General features: G+C 38.1%; 1 protein-coding gene across 1 annotated transcript; it reads right to left on the minus strand.

Moving 5' to 3' along the window:
• Positions 1-557: 557 nt before the first annotated feature.
• On the minus strand, positions 558-12,248 carry LOC103988007 (uncharacterized). Its single transcript, XM_009406495.3, has 18 exons — positions 11,997-12,248; positions 11,802-11,903; positions 9,574-9,656; positions 9,324-9,408; positions 9,120-9,206; positions 6,573-6,634; positions 6,184-6,377; positions 6,047-6,107; positions 5,729-5,906; positions 4,963-5,001; positions 4,823-4,884; positions 4,668-4,704; positions 2,937-2,986; positions 2,755-2,824; positions 1,622-1,697; positions 1,184-1,263; positions 1,039-1,107; positions 558-960 (listed from the first exon to the last, which is right to left on the minus strand). Exons 1-18 carry the CDS (start codon positions 12,054-12,056, stop codon positions 901-903), a joined length of 1,455 nt encoding a protein of 484 aa, XP_009404770.2. The 5' UTR covers positions 12,057-12,248; the 3' UTR covers positions 558-900.
• Positions 12,249-14,054: the final 1,806 nt, after the last annotated feature.

Here is a 14,054-nt window from a genome sequence, read left to right on the forward strand (position 1 = left end):
GTTTTCTTTGCGTGCAAGAACGTCGTTCCTGTTCTTTTGATCATGATCTAATCAGACGGTTGGATGTGGAGAGACGTGCGGTGCAGGGGGAGGCTGTCGGCTGCGTAAGCCGTTCCATCTCTCTGCATCGAAGCTTCGGGAACGGAACGAGGGCGTGAAGCATCAAAACCTAACCTGCATACAAAGATCACAAGATAGTAAATGTAACACTTACGCCATCTGCTTCGATTATGTTTCCATAATGAATTAATAATTGGAAATGCATGTAATCGTAATAGTAGAAACTCTGCTAAAGAATGAACAGCTCCAAGATCTAGATTGACCATCATTCGATGAATGTGCGGCTGCTTATATGTGACGTATCGAGCTATTATTATATTGTCAACAGAAAAAAGAAATCCAGTTGTTTTTGCTGCTTACTGTTTGTTGTTCAGTGTTCTTCACAAGTGCGGGAAGCTGCCATCAGTCGTAGGTAGAAACATCTGCTGAACTTCTATGCTTGACTAGCACTTTAATCAACCTTTCTGCAACAAATAATGTGACATAAGTGGAGTGTCTGAACAGAGAATGCAAGTTTATATGATTGGGGATCTATTGTTGAATTTTTTATACAGCCATAATACAGCATCCACTTATATAATAAATGTATGAACAGAGACAGCAAGTTTGTACAGAGATCAACACTTTTTAGCTAGATGGATTTGTCATTCATATGTTGCCGTAAGAAAGAAATTGACTTATGTAGATAACAGTTACAATGACCACATGGAGCCGTAAGGTCCAAACTATTTGCGATCAGCTCATAAATCTCTTCCCGCCATTCAGTTTTGCTGAGGACAATATCACTCATCAAAGCATGTATCTAACAAAGTGTAAAACTCAGTCGAGAATTGATCGATGTTACTGGACTCGGCAACCTTGTTCTTCAGCCCTAAGGAAGATAAGCCCACGGGAAATCCTCTGTAGACAAACATTTAAATAACAGAGTCATTACAACTGACTACAGGAAATCATCACCAATTTGTTTCAAAGACATACCTCCCTCGTGTCGCGTAACCGCAATAGTTCCAATCTTTCAGATGGCCTCAAGTTTAACAGATTGATGAGCTGCTAGACAAGAAGAATGTTAATATACTAATACTATCATGTGACCTGTGAAAGTTCAAGGGTACAACACAGATACCCAGAAACTGAAACGTTCAGGATCTTGCGGCTTAGGTATTCCTTCAGTTTCAAGAAGTTCCAGTTGCCTTGATCTTCTACCTGGAAAAAAAAAGATGGAATTGACCAATTTGTGTTTGAGAGAAACAGGGCAATAAGATGAGAAAATACACTAGGTAAAGCTACCACTGTGGTCAGACATATGCACTGGGCAGTAACCTAGCAATACAATATACTGCTTAAAATTAAACAATCAAACATCAACTCTGCTGAACAAAAATGTTTGGAAGATGAAAAACATGATGCTTAAAGTATCTGCAGACCTATATCATTTACCAATAGCTGGTAGGGAAACTGTAATAACTTTAGTGTGGAATCACTGGACTCTTATTGTTTGATGAACCTGATGCAGAATGCAAAGTGTTGTATGTCAGGCATGCATATCGGACTCATAGAGTACCTATTCTTGTAACTTCTCTTGCACGCTTGATCCATGATTTAGTCAATTCTGCTGCTCCACTGGCCATTTGCCGTATCTGTTGATAAGCCAACAATAGACAATCAATTTGACAGGTGCTTGTGCATTGCATGATCTGTCTATGAAAAAATAGTGTGCATGTGTAATCCAGACAATCTTCTAAGCTGTAAATTGCTTAGATATGAAAGAGAGGTTAGTCTGATGAAAGTTGATTTGTTAGATTAGACAATATCAAAGAGAGGTAATGTGCAATTGTGCACCGAGGCGATAATCTCATACATCGTAAGTTGTGAGATATTGATCATATAGACTTGCAATTCTTTAGTCTAAAATAAAGGTATAATAAAAGAGACAAGTCAGGTTCAAAGATTGGCACTATAATGTAGGAAACGACACCAAAGTAGTCCAGAAATAACAGTCTAGGACTACAGACTTATGATGATCTTGCAACCCTATATATACAACGAAGTGTTAATATCTAGAACCAAACATCAAAATTAGCCACCTCACAATCAGTACTAAAACAACAATTTACTGGTCATTTAGCTGATATGAAAAGTAAAAACAGGAAAAATTATTGTTTCAAGGAATCCACTGGGTTTAATAGCTTGTTGCTTTGATGTATAGCAATGGCCAATCTTCTGCATATTCTAATAGATTAAAGTAAGTTGCAATGCAACCCTTTTTAACCAAATGAAAAAAGAAGTGATTACATGATTGGGCAGATTACACTACAAATATACTGACCATGCCTATCTATATTGAGCAGAACCCTGACAACTTGTATTTTAACTTTGCATAAGATAGCAACTCACTCAAGGACAGATGGGAACAAAGATGTTGTATGAGGTGTCCCCATTATTGAAAATTTCCATTAAGCTCTATTTTACTATAAAACAATCTTTCTTGTCTATACATTAGCTTATAGCAAGAAAACAGGGTGGATGATAAAGGTACAATTTACTTGAATCATAAAATCATATATACTTCTGGAACCCAACAGCTACCGTAACGAAATCATCAAGTCACCTACTTCATAAGTCCTATTTGTTAAAGAAGAAATATTCTGTTGTCAGATATTGAAGGAAGTTAGCAAAGGATCATGTCATGCTTACATCCTCCCTCTCTTGGGAATCTTCTGGTGGAAGTGTATCCTGAATCCATTCTACTTCTGCAACACGATACCTGTGATGATTTATGAATAACATTACCCTTTACCTGACTGCACAGTTATATAGAGTAGCTTGGAAAGTTAAAACAATTCAAAAATGCTAAATCATGTCTGGACATTACTCACCCATCTTGATCCCATGACCGTAAGATATGAAACCGCCTTCGTCCTTCTACCTAGATACAATTACATATCTCAACATTAGTTTAGAAAGTGTTTAATCTGAACTAATCTATTCTAGATTTTTAGTAGCCTAAATCAGGCCTGAACTAGTCATCCTTCTAGCTGTGCAGTTAATGCTATTAAGCATTAACCATATTGCAGCAGCTTACAATAAGAAATATGTTCCACATCTTTCTCAGTCCCCGTAGCTTACTATCTTGAGCAATAAAGCATGAAGAAGTGAACTGAATATGGTAATCATGGACTTCAGAGAATATCACTGCACATGCTCCTGGGTCACAATCCACTCTCTCTCATTCAAATCATTGATGGAGCCACAGATCATGACCAACCAAAATTCTCAGACTCTTCTTTAAATCTGGTATTGTAAGTTCCCATAGCATTGTTCTACCGACTATGTAGGGACATAATAATGAAAAAATTGGAAAAACAGTACAACCAAAAACAGGGCCACAACTGGGGGACCACGACCAACTAAGAACAACAATATCAATTTATGGTGTAAATTATGGTTGATAAAGCATATCAAATAATTAGATATATCAAATAAAGGAAATAATCTTGGTGAACAACATACACAGAGATATAATATATTTGAGAGTTGTATTATATTATTTGGTACAATACATTATTGCATTCCAATTGTCAGTGAACATTCGAGCTTTATTATAACCAAATCCTAAGATCATTGCTATGTAATCTGCAAACTGGCTTTAATCTTGAAAAACCAATTATTATCTTTCCCACAACTATACAAATTATGCAAAAAATGGAAACAAGCCAAATAATCATTCCGCCTTGGAAATTGATTATCAAATGACCAATCACCAATAACTTCTGGCTTGAATATAGTTGTTAATACTTAACAATGTCTTGCTGATTAACATTTCCAAGTAATCCTTATTTTATTGAGTTCCTTGACCCAATTCAAGGTACTTTTGTGTGCCAAAACTATTGTATACCACCCTGATCACTGAATTTTGGATCCAGTTTTCTCACTGTCGCTCAATTAATATAAACATACCAACTAACAAATTTCAGACATTCCTATAAATTCCATAAACTTAATGTTTATATAGTTTTAGTTCTTCTACTGCCATTGTTATTGACACAATTAGATGTGCAGTTAATAACTTAGTGAGACTAAGTATTTACCTTAGGTAGCAATTTAAGTAATTTAAAACAAGGAAATAATTTCAGATGTCAACCCTATATAGGTCCCTTTTTGGGCTGTTGTGATTTTCAGATATCAACCATACATGATATGTCAAGGGACAAATCTATAAAATTGTAGACGAACTGGTATGCTCCAATACAGTGTGAAATATTGCATACTGGTATGTTTTCTTTTGGGGCACGATATGGTGATACACCACAATGCTTGAATCCATAATTTTAATGCATGGAAGCAAAAGAACCAACCCTAAACCCCACCTACCATAAACCGTGTTGCATACCACGACCCATACCCATACCACAATCCAGAATGTTCCACATTCCAATAAACCACCACATAAAGTGTCAACACATAATGAAATGGACATGATTAAAATAGTGCAACCATAATGACATGAAGTGGATAAACATAACTGGTATAGAATGAGCAAACAAAATTGGTAAGAGAAAAGTAAACAGTATGTTTAAGAGACCTCAAGGCACACAATGCAATATTACCTCCAAATAAAACCGGCCATCTGGAAGTGGTTCACACCTATCAAAATTTTAAAGCAAATTATACTTTAGGGAAGCCAATAAAGCACATTATCATATGGTGACAACTTACAACACTGAATAAGCAGGCATAAGATCAGAAGAGAAGCAACACTTACTCAAGAATTTCTACTTCACAAGCAAAATCAGCAATTGAACCTGTTGAAGGATCAACACCGACCTGCCAGTTACACCAGAAAATAAATGAACAAAGAATCCAGAATTTATTGTTAAAGAAAGGCTAGGAACAACGTATAACCATTCCCATCCGATGATTCCCTTCCATTACTCTCCTCACCTATGAATTGTGAAGGAACTTAGTAAGATAAAAGAAGAATTATTACAAATAACAAAACAAAGGCAACAAAAAGACATTAAAACTCATTTATCTAAAAGTTGAAAAATACTAAACCATGTGCCTAGTCTTAGGCTGACCAGGATAACAGTATAACCTTTCAAGATCAAAATAGCCTACAACTTCATTAATTTACTGGCTCCACGACTATAATTTTTTTTTTTTTCAAGTTACTTTAGAGCCTAAAACAATGTGCAGAAAGGCATGGCAAGCAACGCAATTCACCTTTATAGACTTGCTAAGACTTTAGTCCACAGCTTTCAAGTAACTTTTTAATAGATTTCACCACTACATACACAAAATACAGTTGCAATTGGTCGGAAAAAAAAACTGAACCAGTATTCAAGATCATCTTACATTGGAAAAGTTTAGAGTTTATGGTTGAAAAATACTATTTATTGGACTAAATTTAAAAGATAATATAACCATATTTTCATAATATTGCAGCACACGCCAGTCAAGTCAAGTTCAGCTGTTACATTATAGTTACAGGTTTCAAAGAAATATCCACAACTGTTCCAAGTTATGATGATCTTTCTATTTGCCTCTGAAATATTTTTGCAGACTTGAGCACATTTTAAACAATCTATATAAAAAGAATGAAATCCACAGAGAAAACTGATCTAGAGACGTTATATTTAGAGAATAAAGAGCCTAAAAAAATACATACCATTAGCCGATAGCGAGGTTCAAATATATTCAGTGACAACTTTTGACATGGGAGGACAACATCCATGACAAAAAGAGGCATTATATCAACTCCTAAGTGCGTCAAGTTTTCTTGCTCAGACTTCCTTTCAGCAAATTCTTCTGGAAAGTTTTTCTGTATAATATTGTTTAAGGTCACGCTGAAAAAGTGAATTGACAGCGATCAGAAATGCCAAAGAAGTATTTTGGTCCACTAAACTTCAGAAATGTTGTGGAACAACAAAACAACTAAAAAAGCACTTTATTGTAGAAAGTGTAATAATCACAAAATGTACATTACCTGATGGGATATGTTCTTGGGCTAATAAATAAGACTGTCCGGCACATAGGACACTTGTTGCCTGCCGGGAGACAACATGTGATTTAAGTGTTTTAAAGGATAATGGTAGAGACAAATAAAAAAAATACTAGGCACACCATGGTCCATAGTCTGATGCAGACAAGAGCGACAAAATGAATGCCCACAAGGAGTGGTGACAGGTTCATACAGTAACTTGAGACATAGTGTACATTCAAAGTCATCTGTACGTTGTGGTTTTGAGCGTTTGACCTTTTTGACTGAACCAGCTGCAAGTCTATCCATCTCTTGGAGGTATGTCTGGAGGAGATTGCTATAAGGTAAACAAATTAGTCATGCAAAATTTCATGGACCAGTATGACCATTTCTTTATAGTGCATAAGTGGAACCTTAAAATTACACCAAGGCTTGCCCTCAAAAACATTACTGAATTTCTAAAAACATTGCAAAGATGTACCAGACCAACAAAAGAAAAGAACAACTGGCAAGCACATAGTGGATGTTATACCTAAGAGGATCAATTTGAAGGCCTGCAATAATTGTCTCGCGTGCCTCCTCATACCGCTCAAGCTGCAGAGCAAGAGGAGCGAAGCATAAGGTAAATTTAAGAAAGTTAACAAGAGTAATGGATTAGCTTCTAGTGTTCTCAGTTTCAGAAAAACACACACATGATACTTTATTTCATGCTAACCATCGATCAGGAAATATTGTTAGACACTGGGATCTCATTACATAATGGAGCTTCCCAGTATGTATACCATTGGAAAAGGTAGCTTTGCCATTCAATTTCAAATCTGTTGATACCCAAGAGAAGTATAACAACTTAAACTATCAAAGTTCCAACCTGTCTTGAGCACTAATTCTGTTCAAGGTAGAAATATAAGGAGCTAAACCACACTAAACCAGACCTATCTTATTTAGATGGCACTAGAAACTAAAAGGGATAGAAATCAGTCTAAGTTGAGCCTTCTACAACCAATATAATCTGATAATAATAACTCGACCTCATATATTCTCGTATGTGTGTCAATGACGAGGCAATGGTCACAACACACATGATCCACATCCTAAATTACCATGCCTAAGAAATATAGCATCAGTGGAAAGAAGAACCTTAAGATCAGTTTAGCCATGAGGATAATCTGCAGTACAAAGACCTGAAACTACAACAATCAAAAGCCAGCACCATTCAAGGTATCAAACCAGTTACTAAAATAAACTGATAGCTCAGGAAAGCCCCTTAACTGAGTTCCACACTGCTGCAAAATGTGAATCCAAAAAATAAACATATCACTTTAAATTTAAAGAATGCATAGGCATTGATCTTAACCTAAATCTTCCGTAAATCTATAATGCCTTCTCAGTCTTGAGTTTTAGACAATTGCTGTCCCAGACTGATGTTAGACAGCAGTGAATCTATGATGACAAACTGTAGCGAAACCTCGATAAAATTGACGATAAATTGTTCCTGTGAAAACATTACTTTCTATGACACAATATTCACCATCTAAGCTATTAGTACAGAAAATACGTCACTGACTGAATTTAATCGGACAAATATCTAATTCCGCTTGCACCTATGATGGAAAGCATGTTTTCTACTTTCAAATTATTCTAAAGCATCAAATCTCCTTTATTTATGGAAGTGGCAAGAACTACTAGCAGTTGTTGAGAAAATATTCTGAAGTCTTCAAGTGTTATGAAATACCAAAAGAAGATTTATGTGCCTGTTTTCATACTTTGAAAACTCAGTGGCACAATTACATCGTGTCAAGGGGCCTAGAACTCGACATTACTTCCATCTGAACTTATTCCTTGCTTCCTTAGCCTACTTTTTCTTGTCACTAACAAGCCACCCTGGCAATTCAATCTGGACCCCTCAGGTTACCGCAACTTAAGCAAGCCTGATACATTAGTTTGATCCATCAGGTATACAGGTTATGTTGAAGGGTGATTGATTCATTGACATGTTGAATGGTTTTGACCCTGATCATATTACCCTCTTAAAGTTGAAAGTTTAATAGATACACTGAGTAGATGGAATAATTTGGTTTTGACCCTGATCATATTACCCTCTTAAAGTTGAAAGTTTTAATAGATACACTGAGTAGATGGAATCCAAATGATTCTAGAACCTAACAAGAGAGCATTAAAGCTAGTTTTCTTGATTTCTACTTGATACAAAAGCTATCTCTCCCAAATATATTCAAAGAGTTTTCTTCTTTTTCCCATAACCACTGGTGCTAGTTAGCATATCCATCAATTGCCACAAAGATTACTGTCCCTACTGAATGATCTATCACGTCTCTTCTGTAACAATAGTTGGAACTTGAGCTTGATATTAGAATACAACCTCAATGCTTTCTGATTTCAGATCAAATCTGAAATAAATTTAAAATTAATTACTTCTGAGTATATGAATACACACATTGAGCTTCCTTTCATTGATCCACTAATCAGTCTGGTCACATGCAAAGCCCAAGCGAGACTTGCTATCAGACTTGACCAACCCAGCCCATTTCCAGGCCTGCAAACAGGCTAATATGTTTCTGGTGGGAAAGTGTGGAGTTAGTTCTTTATATCTGGCAACTCTTTAGGTGCTATTCTGTCTTTAAGTTCTTCATGAAGCTTCACATTGTAATGTTCAAATTAGACAGTAGCCAATGCTTTTAGTGATTTTGGACAGACAGAACAAAGCTAGAAATCTTCCTGCTTCAGTAGAAGAAAATGGAAACACAATATTAGCAAAAATTCAACTGACCTTTAGATTATGCAACAAAATAGAAAATAGTATTTCAAAAATAGATATAATACAACACATGGATGCTGACAACAAGTATCCTCCAAATGCCAAAACATATAAGACAGGTGGCAAAATAGAAGCACCGGTGAAGTATCATTTTTAGGCAGAGTAGCAAGGCCAAACTACTAATGTTCAGAAAAAAAAATGTTTTTCAATAGAAAACTTTCCAAGGACAACAATCTCAACAAGAAAAAATCCCATGTAAATAACAACAGTCCAAAATTAAATAATCATTATTTCTCCAATTGTTACCAGAACAAGAGCATTGGCCTTCAGGAAAAATGCTTTTGGTGAGTTGCTCCGGAGACTAATCACTTTTTCAGCATCCTTCAAAGCAAGCTAACATATGGCCAAATAAACTTGCATTGTCCATCAGTGGGACAAAAAGAATGGAATTTTGGATCCATTATACAGTGATCTAACTTGAGATTGGATGAAGTAAATGGACAGGTGTACCTCAGCATGTGTAGTAGGGTCTAGACCATTTAACGGTTGATATTCAGATTCACGTGCTGATCGTTCCCTAAGAAGTTGACTGATCCTGTTATTTATAAACATTAAATTAGCAGGCATCTTTTAACATACTAAACAATGTCGTTAAATATTTGTAAGCACAATGAACTAGAGTCAAAATGCAGAAGTACATAGATTAAGCCTCAGTAAAATGTATGATAAGCGAAAGCGAAACCATCATATAAAAATGAACCTGCAGAAAGCAGCACTTCGATTGCTAAGAATGACACAGTCTCGTGGCTTCAAAAGTTGAGCTTTTGAGTAAAAAGAAACTGCCTGCACAAAATCTCAATAGAGAAGAGCATTATAAACAACACCAATTTAAACTGTATATCATCTATAGAATAACAGAACAGTAGGGTTATCCCATGATATATATATTATATGATAAAAGCTCAGAAATATATATATATATATATATATATATATATATATATATATATATATATATATATATGTTTAACTGGATTAAGAAAGTAAATAAATCACTTGATCTAAGAGAACAAACATATAACTGAATGCTCTTCATGCAAGAGAGATCAGGAATACTAAAATATAATACTTCATATACGTGTATGAGTATCCATAGATATAATTTATCAGATAGATACAATGACTGTGTAATTTACATGTCTGATGCACGATAGCCATCATATACACAACATATCAAATAATAGAAATATATATGATCTCTTCATGTGCCTCTTAGATAAAATAAAAGCAATTATAAAACAATAACAATGTTTGCTGTATTTCATAAATCTCAATGTTGAGCAAATCGAGAAAAATACATCTAAAAGGTTCAGTGTTGCCCAGGTAAGGTTGTTGAATTGACACGTGGGGTGGCAACAAATTATAAAAGAGAAAATAATAAAACGATGTAAACTATCAGCAGTGGCAACAAATTATGAGCCATTTCAGTTAATAAACAAAATGAGGAGAACGCTTTAAGGTGGCTTGGACAAATCTGAGGTAGCCTTATTATATTGCCCCAAATTAGTGGAAGTAATGACAACGAGGGGAAGACCTAAAAAAGACTATTCATTTGGTTGTAATATTGCCCACCAATGATGGGAAAAGATCCAAGTAGCAAAGCTCAAAATAGTTGGCATTTACGAATTGATTTTGTTGTTGTATATAGTTTAAAATGTATATGGTCATAGGGATGCATCATTCTCATTTATATACTGCCAGTTATTATAAGATTATGGTCAATATCCTTATGCTAGCTGACATGAGGCCAACAGTGGAGTGGAATAGAGGAAAGGAAGGAAAGTGGAGTTGGTAATTGGGATGGGATGTAGGATACGTAAGAATCAAAGAATCAAATTATGGAAAAGGGTTGGGTATAGTTATTATACACCAGACCTGCGCTATGTCTACTAGGTGGCTGGATCATTTGTTGAGCCTAGATAAGTTTACAATATAATGGAATGGGTCAAAACTTCTTGCCGCCAAGCACATCACCGGCCCTATTCTCAACCCCCATACATCCTCTAGCTCTAGTTTCTCTCTGGATCATGCCACCACTTCATTCACTGCTTGTGCATTAGTTTCCCATGTTGCCTATTCTCTATTGGCCTGCCTTACACCTCCACCTCCCGCCTTCCCCTCATTATATGCCAAATTCACTGTCAAGTGTCCGACACTCCACCCTTTCAAATCAGATATAACCTTAAGAGTGGGTGTCCTCCAAGTTTGATACATAAGAACTAGTGCACATTTTTTGACAGACCTCCTATACCAATGAACTCATGAGTGCAGAATTCAATGGATTGCCCAACATTCCTAAGATACCATCTAGATGAAACATCCAAGAAATGATGTCAATGATCATGCTACAGTTTAAAGGACTTTCTTTTTTGGAAACACAAAATTTTTTTAATCATAGAAATCAACTAAGCAAAAAGGAAGACCCTTTCTTTAGCCAAGTTCCTGGTCACACATCATGGCATCAAATTGGCAGATAATTAATTTGAGCTTCTTGGCTTCCTCCCTGACATGACTATCTTTAGATGAAACAGTATCTACACTCATGGTTCTTGGGCCAGGTTTCATGAGTCTTGAATAACATCAATCAATCCACCACTCGGTCATTCACGGCCTTCGCCCAAGAATTGCAGAAAAATCGAATGAAACTAGTCAAGTGACTCTACCTCCCATGGTCATACAAGTGGATCAACGCTTTAAATCCTACAAAACCGATGCAAGAAGCGATTTCTGCACCGATAAAGCATGAACAGGGCAACAAGGACTTCCCAATTTCATTCCTGCATTACAAATCTTCTGCGCCTCATCAACCGAGATCGGTTCAGCGAAGATTTTGAGACAGATCACACCGACCACAGCCGTCTCTCTCCCACATAAGCACCAAGATCGGAAGCAAAACCCAAAGTCATAATTCGAGCCGAGAAAGCTCACCTCCTCGAACCTCTTGTCGCGGAAGGCACGATTCCCTCGGCGCACGAGATCGAACACCTCGGAGAACTTCTCCACCGTCATCCCCATCTCCGCCTCCTCCACCTGCGCTCCTCCAAGAAGATCAAACACCAACAAAGAAAAGGAAAACAAGGATCGGATTGTAGAAAAGAAGCAAGAAGGGGCAAGAAAGCGCACCCAGAGGAACTCCTCGACGTCCTGGGAGTCGGCGCGTGGTTGGGAGGAAGGATCAGCCATGACTGGGAGAAGAGGGCTCCGGAGCGAGGAGGAGTTGGGGGGAACCAAAGGGGGAGGAAGAGAGTGAAGATGGGCGGGCGGGCAGGCAAGCGTGGAGTTGTTGGCGTCCCAGAGCTAACGCGCGGCCATAAGTGGCGCGACGTGGTCCGGTCGCTTCTCCTCCACTCGCCCGCCCCACCGGTGTCTCAGCCAAGGCTGAGATGCTATTTTATTAATCTATTTTTCTTTTTTCCTTTTATTAAAGAAAATAATAAGTCAATAATTGGATATAATTGATTGCAATCCTAATTATATGGCTCCAATCTTTTGCAGCTATCCATGACTTCCAAATGTGAATAATGGCTTGAGCAAGACAAGACGACTTCTTGTGGCCTCGTTGGATGCATTGAAACGACGACGCCTTCCGCTTTCTCCCTTTGCTTTGCGTGTAACCTAAGCGTCGTTGCGGAAAGAACTAGGCTTCGGGCTACCGCTTCATACGTAGGCAGATGGGCCAAGCTTGAGCTCGGGGCATAAGCCCGTCGTCTCACGGACCAAAGATCAAGCACTTGGTCTGCGATCGCGTTCACCTCCCCCGGGGCCGCAGCAGCAAGAAACGTGCCGCGTATGCCGCCCCGGGGCAGATCAAAAGCCTCTTCAGTCTCCAAGCGTTCCTCTCGTCCTCGTCTGCCTCTTTCCATGAATGAACACGACTGTCAGAAACGGTGTTTGCTGACCGACAAGTACAACAACGGCTTTCCCTCTGCTGCAGCAATCAGTCCGCAACTGTAGGCACCGATCGTCATTAGTAGCTCCTCCCCTGCATGCTCGTGTAAAAGGTGAAAGGAAGAAGACGGAAGGCCAGAAAAGATCGCACGACATTGCTTGAACGCGAGACTTCAGCGAGGCAAACGCATGTGCTTGAAAGGGGCATGGCACCAGCCATCGCCGCACAGCGATTCAGGGCCTGGATCGAAGTAGAAGATCATATCAAAGTCTGGGGATTACGGGGCTCCATTAGCTTCTTGTTCCACACGAGGGGAACAAGCCGAAACGAAGGACACGCACATCCCGGGATCAAAGGCGTCAAAAGATTACGACCACCTAAGCGTGCATGTGCAATTAGAAAGCAGACGGCCGCCACCTCTCGTTGTCGTCCCTCCCGACATCCCCGTCGATCATCGATTGGTCTCTCGGTGAGCCTGGCGGCTCACCATATCCTTCTTTTCTTTCCTTCCTTCCTTCCTTCCTTCCTTCCCAGATCATGTTTACATGTGGCTCAGTCCAACGTTCACGTAGAAGAAATGATGAGGAGGTGGCGCCGGCCATCGCTGCTGATCAGAACTCCACATGAGCTCGTCCTGTTTCTGCGTGCAGTGAACGTGACATGTTTGGTGTGAACTACCAAGAGCAAAGGCAACCTTGTCAGATGCAAGACAAAGAAGCTACCATCGGACTAATTGTGGGATGATGGCGAGACAAAGAAGCTACCATCTTCAAAGCAGGTTATTTATTTAGATAGCTAATCATGATTCGTTTGAACACACCAAGACCTAATCGAGAATCTTGTGGATGCAAGGACAGAGGTTAGTTGGTACGTAACCTTGATGCCCATAATTGGCACTTGAAGACGAAGAGAAGAAATAGTGTGCTGAGCATCCAAAGTAATGTGTCGATTAATTACCACATCATTTGTACTAAACAAGTACGTAAATGAGATTTTCTTTGTAGAGTTCCTTTTTACTGAAATAAAAAAATTATTAATCATTAAATATCATGAATACAAAACTCACATGTACTATTAGAGCTAAGAAGCGGAAGCAAAGCTCAGTCTCCTCTCCAAAAATAAGTAAATTTGAAAATCTCAACCTAATTCTTTTGCCATTATATAAAGAGGTCAAAATTATTAAAGAATCTAAGAAAAATTTAAATATTGTTAGTATTACACTGTGGCTGAATTCGGTCCTATCCCGGATGCGCAAGATCGCCCATGTGGATATTCGGGCAACGAAAGTCATC

Source organism: Musa acuminata, chromosome BXJ3-6, assembly GCF_036884655.1.
Source record: "Musa acuminata AAA Group cultivar baxijiao chromosome BXJ3-6, Cavendish_Baxijiao_AAA, whole genome shotgun sequence".
NCBI classification, from domain to species: domain Eukaryota; kingdom Viridiplantae; phylum Streptophyta; class Magnoliopsida; order Zingiberales; family Musaceae; genus Musa; species Musa acuminata.